This window comes from Manis pentadactyla, chromosome 2 (genome assembly GCF_030020395.1).
Source record: "Manis pentadactyla isolate mManPen7 chromosome 2, mManPen7.hap1, whole genome shotgun sequence".
In the NCBI taxonomy this organism is placed as follows: domain Eukaryota; kingdom Metazoa; phylum Chordata; class Mammalia; order Pholidota; family Manidae; genus Manis; species Manis pentadactyla.
Genome location: NC_080020.1, coordinates 4,238,586 through 4,253,346, shown reverse-complemented (window position 1 = coordinate 4,253,346; position 14,761 = coordinate 4,238,586). Strand labels below are relative to the sequence as shown.

The following is a 14,761-nucleotide window of genomic DNA, read 5'->3' as shown; positions in this document are numbered from 1 at the left end:
GTTTCATTAGCACACTCACACCCGTGTACTTGTTCATTCATTTACGTAGTAAGTTGCTTCCTCCATTTTTATTAATGTGTCGCATCTATTTCCTTAACACTTATGAACTATTTTAACTGTAAATTTATTTATACTTTGAAATAGACTGAAAGCTGCACAAAGGCATAATCATGTGTTTATTCACCCATGCATGCCCAGTATTTAGCTGATAGCCGGGCTTATAGTAGGTGTTCAATAAACATTTGTTGACTAAATGAATGGACATACAGCGATGCTCACGAGCATTCTCCGTATTCCATGGTTATCCGTTTTCATTCAGAGTAATTAGTTCTGGTTATAGAGAAGCCCAAGCTGGGCTGGGCTGGTGCAACCCATGTAATTTCCTCGAGGTAGTCCATTTCCTCAGTTGCTCTCTTTTAATGCTGGATAAAGTTTAGTATGAGCTCGGGAGTCACACGGCCTGGGGACAGATTCCAGTTCTGCCACCAACTGGGTCCTTCATCTTGGACGCATCCCCTGACCTCCTTGCACCTCCGTTTCTTGGTCTATAAAATAAGGTAACATTACTTATCTCAAAGCGAGTTTATGAAGAGTAAACATGTTAATACAAGACACTTAGAAAAGCACCTGGAACACAATAAGCTCTCAGTAAATATTGGCCTTTCTGTCAGTATTAGCATTCTAGGAACTTACTGGATTCTTGGCTTAGATGATCCTCCAGTGGCATCCGTCTTTCAAATCTCAGCAGTTCCACCCAAGAAAAGATTGTTTCTCATGCAAACATGCTCAGCGTGGGTCTGCGGGGGGGGCTCTGCTCACTGAAGTCACTCAAAGATGCAAACCGACGGCGACCCCCTATCGAGGCGTATTTTCCTGATTAATGGAGAGGGGAGCACGGCAGATTGTTCATTGGCTTTTAAAACTTTTGTCTGGAATTAACTCACTTCTGCTCACCTTCACTGTTCATCTTCACACTATGGAAAGACACTGTGTATGAAACACTGGCATCGAGCAACATGTCCCTCCACAGGCAGCTGGTGAAGTCAGTTACCTGGTCTTAAAAGGACAGAGTGGCTGTGACTCGGAGCCCAGAGTCCTGGGAGGGACTGAGTGGTGAGGGCTGGCTCTTCTGCAGCTGCGTCTCCCACTGTGGGGATTGATTGCCGTGAGCATAAACTTTATATAACTTTTTTAAATATTGGCAGAGGGAAGTCCCCTAGGCATGCCTTTTTCAAAACAGATGGAGAAGTACAATCTACACTGTGTCCAGAGGAGAGGATAATGGTTTTTTAACTGTTGGTCTGTCATTCAGCATTTGTTTTTATTCAACCTTGGTCACATTAAAAGTCATGCACAGATGTCCTGACCTCAGTGATTACAGCCAGTTCTTCAGCTAAGTAGAAGTCCAACTTCTCACTGTAATTTTTTGTGTGTGTTTAGCAAAATACTCCTTTGTTCTTTTCACTCTTTTCTCTTTCCATTGAATGGTTTTTGTTTCCAAATAAAAATAACCAATTAACAGTTCAGGCATGCTTTATTAGGTGACTCAGTCTTCCCCCTGTCTTATGAAGGTGACCCATTCCTGCAAGGGGAAGAGGGGCCCTTCTAAGAAACCTGAGTGCGTTCTCATAAGTCTAAAATTTCATGGAGAAGAACTACAATTTCCTGAAATCTAATTATGTTAAAATAAAACCTAATTCCACTTAATGAACACCATTATAGTTAACATTAATTATCATAAAATGCATATAATTAATTATAGTAACATTAATTATCATAATACAACCTAACTACAGATCTTCTCTTCATTAATTACTGACTGTTTACCTACTCTTTTCCAACAATTATTCACTGTACTTGTAAAACCACGCTCGTGAAAAAAACATACATATGGCACCCAGTGTCTCTAAAATTCAGTCATGAGAGTCAAAAACAAAGCTATAAAAGCCAAAATAAATAAAAATAATACATATGATATCACATGCACCCTCCTGGTTGACATCATTAGAGGCATTGAGCATGAGATTATAACTGCTGCACACTAGGAAATCCGAGCAGAACTGCTGTGCAGCATGGCTGCGTGTGTAACTGTGGAGATGATAGCACGTGGCTCCTGCATATGTTCACCTGGCTTCTCTCCAAGTGTGGAAAACCTAAGTTATCCCTCCTTTGTGAAAACAAGTGCTTATAAACCTAACAGGGTATAAATGAAAACTCTCAGAGCACTCAAATTATGCTAACCTAAATAAGCATTATCACAGAATAGGGTTTTTTGATCATCATGCTATACAAATTATTAATAACAATCACATTTAGAGATGCTCTAAAAAACTTATTGGTGTAATCTCTACTGTTCTTTTCTGCAGTGACTCACATGTTACAGAATACGGCAAAGTATATCTTATTACACTGAAATATAAAATGAGTGATAGAGGAGGAATTTTAGTTAAAGATTCTATGGGCTAGTATATTCATGAATTTCAGTGGGAAGGGTAAAGGCAGTTTTCCTCTGCACTGACCCAGGAGTCCACAGCAGGTGCAAAATACCACTTAACTTTCCCTACGGAGTACGCGGTTAGCCCATGTAACCAACCTCTAACGAACATCCTCTAGTTCCAGCCGCCCCCTGTCTTTGTCCTGTTTTCTGCCCTCTGCCTTCTCCCACACCCTCTAGGAACATGGCTTCTTCCAGATTATATGAGGCCAGTGCCCAGAGAGGTCTACACTGGTTTCTCGTGGAAGAGCTTTTCTGGATTAGTATAATCTCCACATTTCTAGGGACCTCATTTGCTAGAGTTTTCAGACTTCTCAGAATGCAGCGTCTGTCAAACAGGTATTTTTCTTGTTCATATTGACCCTCTCTCAGTAAGTAATTATAAATAAAAAAAAAAAAGAGAAAAGAGTCCCCTTTCTATTAGGTTTGTAGGGGGAAGGGAAAGGAGAAGAGAGACGCAAAGAGGAGTGGATTTGGGACAAGGGCAGCAGGGAAGGGATTGTGGGCACACTAGGTTCAGAGGCACTGTGCCCAGCAGTTTAGGTAAATGGTATTCTTGGGATTGGCCTATTCTTGGGACTAATAGTAATTTTAGCGCATGATCCAGTGGAAGCATAACTCTCAGTACCTATTGTTTCTTCATCTATACTCTGTTCACTGTCTCCAAAGTAAGAAGGATGAAGCAAGTTGGGTCCAAATATTCTTTTCTTTCATTAAATTATCATTGATATACAATCTTATAAAGGTTTCACATGGGTTTAGAACGTTCTTAAAAGAGTTTATATGTGTTCATATACTAAAACCACAAATATGGTCAAAGACTGACCCTCATTAATCTAAAATCATTTCCATAAATAATGGGGAAAATGCCAGAAGAACAAATCAGAGAAAAAATCCAAATTTTCCAAACCCCCTGCAAAAAAAAAAAAAAATGGCAGGAGGATGGATTTTGAATGTTAGAAACCACAGATGAATATATTTCATTGTTACTTATACTCAAGTTTAATTTTATATGTCAACCAAGAAGTGGTTTAATTTACACAAGGACCTTTTCCAGTCTAAAAAGGTAAAGGAGAAATATAATTTAAAATAGAACAAAACACAGAAAAGACCTTTGAATAGGATATTGATATATTTTTTACATGAACAATAGTGATTTTTTAGAAAGCATACTTGGCAAAAGGTAATATTTCAAAATCATAATTTAAACTAGTTTGTTGTATTAGAGGGAAGAATGACATCCACTGAGATGCAAATTTACTTTGTCATGTATTCCTTGAGCTTGGTCAGTAGGTGTTAGGTGCTTATGTGTCTGTCCAGTACAGAAGGGAGGAGCTGGCTCTCAGAACCGGACGCTGCTCCCATTTGCGTCATCCTCCTGCAGAAGCAGAGAGAAAAGTAATGCCTTTCTTACCATTTGCCCTCCAACACCATCCCACATCTCAGTTATCTCATAGGCAATATCCTCAACCAAGGTGCCCATAAATTTTGCTGGTTGACTGAACCTTGGTACAGGACACTTCCCAAATTGAGACAGAAATTAACCCTAGGAGTAGGCGTCCAATATTTTTCTTTATGCAGAATTGTTTGGGAACAGAACTAGGGGAGGAAAAGTTTGTTTTTCATCAAGAAAAGTAAATAAATATGATGGAAGTATAGGATACCGAATTTAGAAAATAACAAAATTAATTTGTATTACACTGTATTTGTGAGTGTATAGAAAATTCATCTGTATATAGAAGTCTTGATATGATGAGGACATTTTTACAATTGAACTTTAAGATAATTGTAGATTCACATGTAGTTTGGCAGAGAGGGATCCCATGTACCATTTACCCAGTTTCCAACAGTCATAACATCTTGCAAAACCATAATACAGTTACAACTAGGATGTTGATACAGTCAAGATACAGAACCTATTGTCTGAAGGGTCCCTCATGTGACTCCTTTACAGTGACCACCACCCCCGCCTGACTTCATGTTTCCTCCACCCTGGATAGGCACTGATCGCTTCTTCATTTATACAATTTTGTCATTATCAAGAGTGTTATATAAGTGGAATCATCATGTATGTAACCTTTGTGGATTGTTTTATTCTGATTGTGTAATTCTGTGGAGATACATCCGGGTTGTGTGTATTAATAGTTTGTTCCATGTTATTGCTGAGTACTACTAGTCCATGGTGTGAATGTCCCACCTTTATTTAACCATTTACCTATTGAAGGAAATCTGGTTTGTTTCTAATTTGGGGGTATAAACACACCTAATAGCTGTACCTTTATGGGTTTCTCCTTTAAGTTCTATCAGTCTCCTCTTGATATATTTTGCAGCCATGTTGTTTGGTGCATGCACGTGAGGGATGAGTGTCCTGGTAGACAGACCCTTCTGTCCTTAAAGAAATTCCTTCTTTGCCTCCAGTAATTTTATGTCCTCTAGAGAATGTGTTTATCTGATATTAGTATAACTCTTCTCACTTTCCTTTGATTAATGTTTGATGATGTATCTTTTTTATCCTTTTACATTCAGCCAGCCATTGTGCTAGAGATACAATGATGAGTAAAACATAAACAGTTCCTGACTTAATCAAACATCGTATTCTTCTGTAATAAAATACCAAAACAAAAATATCACATCTTCTATGAAAGCATATTATTTGTTTTTATGAATAGTGCTGCTTGGGAAAATTAAAATGTTATCAGTTGAGTTTATTACTCCAAATACTGTCTATGGGAAAACAGACTTCTCAAGCAGTGGCATTTAAAAAGCAATGTGTATTAAAAATAAATTGAAAACAGAATATGATATCATGAAATGTTTCAGTGATATTGAGTGAACGTATTTCAGTATTTTCTGAAGTATCCTATGGATTTTTAATTTTGGGTCAGAGTACAAGATGGTTTAGCCAGTATTACCTGATGAGGGCCGTGATTGTTAGTTGTTTATATTAGCTAAAACCTGTAAAATCATTCAAGAGCTCTGCTAGTGTTAGAATAATAATTTACCAAGACAATTACTACATACTGGAATTTTTTGCAGCTCTAATTTAGTATTATTAATAATGGATAAAATTGCACTTTTCTCAGGTTGCTGTAGGCAGCAGGGAATTATTTCAATGAATATTTCAGCACATTATTTTAATCATTGTTCCACCAAATCCGAGTGAGCAATATTTTATCATCTTAATTCAGTCCACTAAGAAGCCGTGGTCATTAAATTGCAAACTATTTGTGGTGAGGTCTAGCCTGTGATTTACAAACCTTATTACAAATAGAATGAAAGAATACAAACTGTGCCATTAATACTTATAATTTGATGCTGCATTTGTTACTAAACTCTCCATGATTAATGTTTTCAGGAGAAGGAAGGACACTGTGAGGCAGAAAGAGCTGAGTGTTATAATGCTCAAAATAGGAGAATGTTACTATTTTCAGTTTTATTCATTTGTAGAGAAAAACATATGAAGACAAACATAACTGTAAAATACAAATATCTCAAAAATTTCCTTAATTTTCCATTGAGACCAAAGAAATAAAGCTTTAATTTTACACACAAAAAAGTGTATTTTCAGTTACACATTGTTATTAATAGTGATTACCGCTTCTTTATTTTCTTACTCTTAGCCAATTGCATGATTTCTGGCGTTTGGATTACTGGGAAGATGATCTTCGTCGAAGGAGACGATTTGTTCGTAATGCATTCGGCTCGACTCACGCTGAAGCATTGCTCAAAGCTGCAATAGAGTACGGTTAGTACCAATCAATGCCTCTTGCACTGAGATACTTCTAGGTGGGAGGTGACTCTGTGGCAGAGAAGTCATTTTTTTTTCACTAGCATTTGGAATTCTCCATAAGTCAGAAATACTATGTTCTGCTTTATCTTTCAGCATCACTTACTTTACACTTAGCCAACCCAATATTTCCCTCACTTGATGTGTCTTAGACATTCAACTTCTTTTTGAGAGTTTAACAGACTCTGCAGAGTTGGTATTTACTGACAACATCCTTCTTATAGTGCCTGAAATAAAACCAGAGTAAAATTAGTTTCTTTTTCACTTTTGTCTTTCAAACTTCAGTGATCAAGACCCAAGGTTAAAAAAAAATACCACTGTGATCAGGTACTCAGACTTATATATTTTTATGTATGATTTGTGTGTGTATGTGTGCACTCCTATGTACACTGCGAATATACATATATCTTATGTAATATATACACATATGTGTACTGTTTGAATATATATATATATATGCACATACATGTGTATTAACCGAAATGAATGTCTTATTGATAATCTCATTACATGACATTCTCTATTTTAATCTTATTCTTTTCCGTCTAAAAAATAAATCCTGTTACAGTATGTCCATTTACATTTCCAGTCCTCCAATGGTTTGTAAACAAAGTCTGAAAAAGACTATCCCACATTTGAGGTATCATGAACAGTCACCCTACAATTAAACCATACCTTAAGTTGCCCTTTATAAAATGTAAAATAATTAGTAAATATCAAAATATATTTCATAATTTAATTAAAATGCTGCTACCTTAGATTGCTGTTCACGAAGAAGTACACACCAGACTATTTAATCTATTTACCCATTTTAAATGCTCTAGTAATTTTTTTTTAGCTTTTTTTTATTAAGGTCTCATTGATATACAATCATATGCTCAGGTTTCAATGAGCAACATTGTGGTTACTACATCCCCCCTGTTATCAAGTCCCCCCCACATACCCCATTACAGTCACTGTCCATCAGCATAGTAAGATGCTTTAGAGTCACTACTTGTCTTCTCTGTGCTATACTGCCTTCCCTATGCTCCCCCTATATTATATATGCTATAACACCCCTTAATTCCCTTTTCCATCCCTTCCCACCCACCCTCCCCAGGTGGTAAGTGTAAGTAAGAGTTGCCCTTTAGTAAGAGTTAGTCCATTCTTGGGTTCTGTGAGTCTGCTGCTGTTTTGTTCCTTCAGTTTTTATTTTCTTGTTATACTCCACATATGAGTGAAATCATTTGGTACTTGTCTTTCTCTGCCTGGCTTATTTCACTGGGCATAATACCCTCTAGCTCCATCCATGTTGTTGCAAATGGCAGGATTTGTTTTCTTCTTATGGCTGAATAATATTCCATTGTGTCTATGTACCACCTCTTCTTTATCCATTCATCTGCTGATGGACACTTAGGTTGCTTCCATTTCTTGGCTATTATAAATAAAATGCTCTAATAATTTTAGATTTGAATGATATCAAAATTTTATAAAGCATACACACTCAGCAAAACTACCATTAACGAACAATGTCCATATATTTTTGTTATTAATCACTTTTGTCCTTATAATTACTTGTGGTTTTGTTCATTTTCAATTACGAGAGTAAAAAGTGAGCCATATGTCTTAAAATTTGCCATAGGTATAACATGTAATATTATACATGTTCCTGATGGATTGAACAGAGAAAATATTTAATCCTAATTTTTAAGAACTCTACAAAGCTTTTAAAATTTGCTTTATAAATCATCTGTGAGTTGATATAACTTAGTAAGGCTCAAAGCATAACTAAATAAATACATGAGGGTTCCTATGGAACTATTATACATTCGATAAAAGTTACAAAGTAAATATATACAGTAAAAGTAAATTCAGGAAAGAATGTGCTAGGAAAAAAGTTACAGTTGACCCATATGGTAGGGATTTCTTTAATCAACAAAATAGATCTCCTAAGGACTTTAGCACCTAAAGTATTTAGCACCAACTTAAATGAGATATAATCTTTATGCTCTGTAGAGGAGATTCTTAGGAATATCTACTTAAAGTGGCATGCTTTATAATATGAACTTAAAATTATGAAAACTTCACTTCCTGTACCCTGTAATTCAGAGTTTCTCACCAGTTCATCTTGAACTCATCTAATTTGAAAATACAAACATTGGGAGATAATTTGTAAGGGAGGTTAGGCTAGAGGGATATTATTAGTGATACTGAATTGCAAAGCTTAATTATATAGGATCCCCATGACCCCACATTCAGCAGTCTACAGGTTGCCTTAAAAAAGAGTCTGTTAGAAAAATACTTCTTGTGGATCTCTATAAAAGTGGATGCTTTACTTTGTTATGTTTAATTTGTGAACTATCTCTATTATTTCTTTAATTTTTCTCCTTTTTTTATCAAAGTATATTTGACATATTAGTTTCAGATGTACAACACTGGGATTTAACAATTATATACATTACAAAATGCCCACCATAATAAGTATACTTAACCATCTGTCACTGTAATTGTGATATTATTGACTATAGTTCCTATGCTGTACTTTCATCCCGTGACTAATTTATTTTGTAATTGGAAGTATGTACCTCTTTATCTCCTTCATCTATTTCTCCCGTCCCTCTCTATTTATGGAAACCACTCATCCTTGTGGAATCTAAAAACAAAATCAAAATGAACAAAATAGCAGTAAACTCACAGATGCTGAGAAGTGAGTGGTGGTTACTATGGGGGAGGTGCTGGGATGGGATGGTGGGGAGGGGAGGATAAAGGGACACAAAAATCCTCAATCATAATATAAATTAGTCACAAGGATGATAGTACAGCAGGGAGAATATAGCCACTGATTCTGTAACATCTTCCCATGTTGACAGATAGTAACTGCACTAGAGGGGGTGAGGATTTAAGAATGTGGGTAACTGGTGAACCACTGTGTTGTATACTTAAAACTAATATAAGACTGTGTATCAGCTATAATTCAATTCAAAAAAATAGAAGAGAGAACTAAAACAATTCCACACCAGAAACAATTCTAGAGGACACCACTTCAACCTTCACCCAGGTCGCATCAATGGACTTTTGGAAGTAGGTAGAATAGGAGTAAAATATGGAGGATGCAGAGAGGATGAGTAGAAAGTACTCCCTGGAGTATCTGTACAGAGAGTGGATGGAGGAATTATAAACTGCCAAGAGAGAAAGAGTATTGTATTTTCTTCCAAACTGTTAACGTGCCTTCTAACCTATGTAAGAAATATTTCTTCAGAGGAAACAGGAAGTAAATGTCAGTAACTATTACAAAGCACTAGTCCATAAAAAAAGATGTTGAAAAAGTTAATTGAAAATGTATTTTGTATTCACATATTGCCAGAACATTCATATAGAAGTAAAAAAAAATTCACCCCATCATCTGACCAGTTAAACATCGCTTACATACCTTAAAGTCGGGCAGTGTGTGGCCTACCATCCAAGTGATTAAACACTTTGTTTTCTGTAGACAGGTAAGGGGTATATTTATAGCACAAACCTACAAATTTGAGAAAGCTTCTAGGACAAATTAAAATTGAATTTATTCCTCCCTCTATGTTAAATAAATATTCCAGTTTCCCTATAAATTCTGTCTGGAAAGTTAAGCATTAAATGCACACTAACTCTGCTTATACTCATTGGTCAAAAAATGTGTTTATACTCATCCACATTGTGGCAACAAAATTGTTTTAGAAACAAAAGAATATTTTATGAATGGAACTTTCATTATGGCTGGAAGTATTTGAATCAGTGACCAAAGTTTTCAGGATCTTAACAAAGCTGAGGAAATGATCTTAAATTATTTAAATAGGAAATATTTACGTGGCCATCGAAGCAATCCCTGGGAATCGAGCATTGGTCAGGTCTGTGTTGCTGGTATACTATGTTTCAAGAATATGAACCTATAAAGTGAATTAGCAGACTTAATGTTTTAACAAAAATGTTTTGAGTCACTTAATTTTTCCCTAAATTAATCAAGATTCATTTAGATTAAAAGATAGTTAAACTTCCATGTGAAGGGCAGAAACATTTAGCCGTAATTTGGACATTTTTTCAGGCAGTTTATTTAAAGCTTCAAAACAAATATATTAACATTGCCTTCTTTTAAATGAGCAAATAATCAAAATTGGATATATTTTCAAGGAGATGACAATAATTCATATTTATTTTGAGAAGCTTTCCCCTATCTCATTCTTTAAAACTTTTAGTTGACCTTTTCTGGTTTAAAAACATTCTTAACACTGATGGAGTTTTTTATGCTTCTTAGTAATACTAATGAGTTGAATAATTTATGAGGTTGTCATGTGCAAAAAGATTTGGTGTGATTTGATATACTTTGAGCCTCTGGTGTTAGACTATGATTAATAAAAACCTAGAGGCATGTAATTTTTTTTCTCTGATGTTTAATGTTCTAATTTTCTTTGTATTGAATGTGTTATTCTGGTGTTTTCTAAGAGTAAAATCTTATACAGGTACAAATTTAATTGATTACCAGGAATTTTATAGATGATATGCTTTTACAAGTATATGCTTCCATAGCAGTGGAAGAATATAAGGAAAATATTTTAAAACTCATAAATTCATCTTCTGACCTGCAGGATTTTCTTCCTCAGGGCAAATTAGCTAATAAGGAAATGATTGGAAAGGAGCAGGGGTTTTTATATTGTTTATATCTTTAAGCAAAACCTTAGACTAATCAACTTTTGGTGTGTTTGTGGTGCTTTAAGATCATGCTGTCAAAGAATAGTCAAGATCTTAATAAGTTTGGTTGTCTTTGTTGACTGTCAATTATCATTGAGGACTCTGTTTCCCTTCCATAAAATTGTGCTGGAACAATGTTTCTTCAAAACGTAAGACTGCAGGCTCCCCCATGTCTGTGATCAAAGACATCATCTTAAATCGGTCTGACCAGGCGTCACAGAATAGGGCAGGCTGCTTCAGCCGGAAGAAACAATACATGGAGCGAAGATGACAAAGTTAATCAGTCATCTCTTTGCAATAAATAATAAGATATGCTGTGAACTGCAAATGAGTGCATCCTTTGGTTCCTCAGAGATGTGTCTGCTTAACACCTGATTTATCTAAGCTTGGGAAGCCATCAAGATATGACCTTGATGAATAAAAAGCAGCTCTGTAATGAATCTGGAATTAAATTAGTTTTGATGGTGTATGCATAGCTACTAAAACGTGCTACTTGCAGAAATAAGAAAAGCCCTGAGAATAAAAAATACCAATGCGTCTTTGACATTTGCTTAGAGAGGGGCTATCAAATTCTGTGATTTGATTTTTTTTAAGTTTACTATTACTGTAGTTGAGAAAGATTTGATTTTTTCAACTTAATCTATTGTTTGTATTATGTAGAAACACTAGCAAATGTGTCATTATTGTTCACTGATAGCTCCATTTTAATTGACTTATTATTAATTGAATCTCCATATCCGGAATAAAACACATAACCTGATTATGGTTAGAATAATTTATTGAAAATTTAATGATGTAAATTTTTTCAAAGAGAGAGGGAAAGACATGCAGGGAACCATCTTTCAGCTCTTTTTGGTGCCAGTGTCCCATTTTAATATCGTAACCTTGTCACATTATGACTTTTACAGTCTCTTAAAATAATTAAAACAGATTATATAAAAGCTGTTATAAAATGTTCTAAAATGCATTTTATGTTTTTATATAGCATTTTCTTAGCAACATATTTTGTAGTAGCAACTCCCCGAAATTTCAGATTGTATGTTTTAAACAGAATCAAAGAAACCAAGTCGTTTCATTAGTTTAAAAGCATTTATTGAATGTCTTTCACATGCCGTGCCTGCGCTGGATACCGGCGTCAGAGGCTCAGTCCCGGAGTCCGCCTTCTAATAGCACGTGGTGTGGTGCAGTGCTTCCCCACCAGGGTGAGGAAGGGGTGTGCTTCTGCTGTGTACTGGGTGCAGAAATGCCCCACCCTGCACACAGCAGCTCCCCTTGACAGTGACAACAGAGCCAGCCCCAAATGTCACTAGTACCAAGGCTGAAAAATCCAGGTCTAGTGGAAAGAAAGAAACAGTTATCATAGAGGGAAGGAGTGCTTTGTAAAGGGCCACAGGGGAGAGAGTGGGCATTTCGGAGCCCCATGGGTTGGAGTCGGCTTCATAGAAGTGATTACTGATAAACTGTCCTGAGAGATTAGGAATCTGCCAGGTGCGTAGGGCGGAGCAGAGACAGTAACTGAAATTACCAAGGCGCGGCCGCCTAAAAGGGCCTAACTTACTCCTTTGAACGGCCTCAAAATGGTGCACTTGGTGACAGGTCACTTTGTGAGGATTATAGACAATATTTTGATTTTAGATGTTTGATATCCTGAGATAAATAGAAAAACCACCACTTGAGGGCAGGAATCATATCCTTTCTCTATTCCATTTAAAACATCCACATTAATACAATTCTATGTAATTATGCAGTTGCTATTTTTTATTTAATTGAAATTGATTAATTTCAAGGTATACACATGGCATTTTAATCATATTCACTTATCATTTTTGGTAGTAGCATTGAAGGACTGAATTTCTATGGACTAGGTCTATAAGTATGGTATTTTCAAATTCTGAAATGTTTTTTTTTGTTTAATGTCTGTACTTTATTCCCACTGAGAGTATCAAAGGATGTCAAAGATAAGGAACTGACAAAATTATATTAGTGGACTTAGTGCCGAGTGACCTAGAACTTCATAATCTAACATATTATTTTAGACTAATTTTTATTAAGTGTACACATAATTACATTTATTAATAATTATAATACAGCATGATAAATATTTTCACTAATGTGTATTAAAAATGCTGTCTGAGCTCAGTAAAGAGGGTTGCTGAACTGAAGAAGTACATTTTAACCAAACTTGAAAAGATGAATGGAGATCTTCCCAAACCAGTATGTAACATGGTGGCACTGTGGAGAAAGGGACTGGACAGCCCAACATACGTGTCCAGGGAACAGAAAATGGTGCTTTTTGTCGGAACACAGAGTAACGTGGGACGTCACATAGACATGAAGCTGGACAGGCTGTTTGAAGCCATACTGTAAAGGATTTTGTCAATAGAGACATTCAAGGATTTTTTTTTTTTGAGAAAAAAACAATAGAAATTAAGTACCATACTAAGAAGTTCTAGAAAGAGCAAAAACTCGATCTAAGTACCATTTTCTTACTCTGCAGTGTCCTTTTATAGGTACATTTGGAATTTTCTTAACTGCAAGAGCATTATTGAACATTTCCCCATTTTAAAGTTTACCTACTGCATTTTAGCTGATTCTAGTAGCCTGTCATCCATAAAGATGTATCAATACAGATCAAAGTGTCATTCACAGGATATGCATCCCATTTCACGTATAAAAATACATTTTTCATGTCTGGGGTGTATTTAAAAGCACTTTAATTAACTGTATCAGCCCCTTCTCTCAGCTATTCCGTCTTTTGTATCATCAAAGAGAAACTTTGGTTCATCACCTCCTCCTTCCATGTCTCTGAGACAGTCGCTCACCTGTCCGAAACATCTCCTGTCCCCACTTCCCAGAGTTGTGAAGTGACTTTTCCACACCGAATTCTGTGACAGGCTGTGAAAGGGACAATCCGACGGCGTTCCTCCGGGGGATGCCACAGCCCAGAGCCAGGCCCCGCCCTCAGCTCCCCGGTCAGAAGCCCCGCCCGCTTAACCCTTTCCTTCATTCTAAGAGTTGCAAAATTATTTCCTTCTATCCTGCTTTTCCTCTGCCACCTCCTTCTGTTGACTCACAATGCAAGGTTTCTTTCCTTCGTTCTTTTCTCACTTCTTTCCTCCCTCCCTCCCTTCCTATCTTCCTTCCTTCCTAACTGAAAAGATGCATGCTCTTCATGTATCCAGAAAGCCAAAGAAGTAAATAAGGGGGCAAATCACTTACAGACAACATGTGAAGATAGCTGTCTTTACCATTTTGATGTTTATTCCATGCTGGTCTTTCTTCAAAGCATACTTTAACGTAAGGAACCAAACACTGTGCGCTGTACTCAGACAGTCACAGGGATGAATAATGCATCTTTTCTGCTCTTTGTGATGTTCAGAGCATTCTGTTCAAGTAATTTTCCCTAAGTATGCCATGTGATTTTTTTAACATAATAAAATCCTATTTAAAATATTTAAAAATGCTGTCACTTCATGGCTCATCAAAATCCTACCAAGTAATATCCAGTCTAAGATGCAGAGAGAGTCTACATTTATCATCATGTATATTTCTTAAAATACGGTTTCTCAAATTTCCTTTGAAGAGCGTAGAATGCAGTTTTCTACGTTCGCAATCCCTTAAGAATATTATTAAGTTAGCATTTCACACTTACATAGTGCTGCACTTAAAAGCAATAGTATTTTCTTACACCCTTTTAATTGCATTTTAATTGCATTTTTTTCAGTTTAACAATGCTGTTTATGAATATCCCCTTTGTTGGTCTGCTTTAAAAAAAATAT

At 36.1% G+C, this 14,761-nt stretch overlaps 1 protein-coding gene across 3 annotated transcripts in view; it reads left to right on the top strand.

The window, feature by feature from the left end:
- NBEA (neurobeachin) overlaps positions 1-14,761 on the top strand; it is a 550,888-nt gene that overhangs the window by 331,059 nt on the left and 205,068 nt on the right. For all 3 annotated transcript variants that reach the window (XM_036904990.2, XM_036904991.2, XM_036904985.2), the window contains exon 38: positions 6,115-6,239. In XM_036904990.2, coding sequence (XP_036760885.2) covers positions 6,115-6,239 — 125 coding nt within the window. The remainder of the gene's footprint in view (positions 1-6,114; positions 6,240-14,761) is intronic.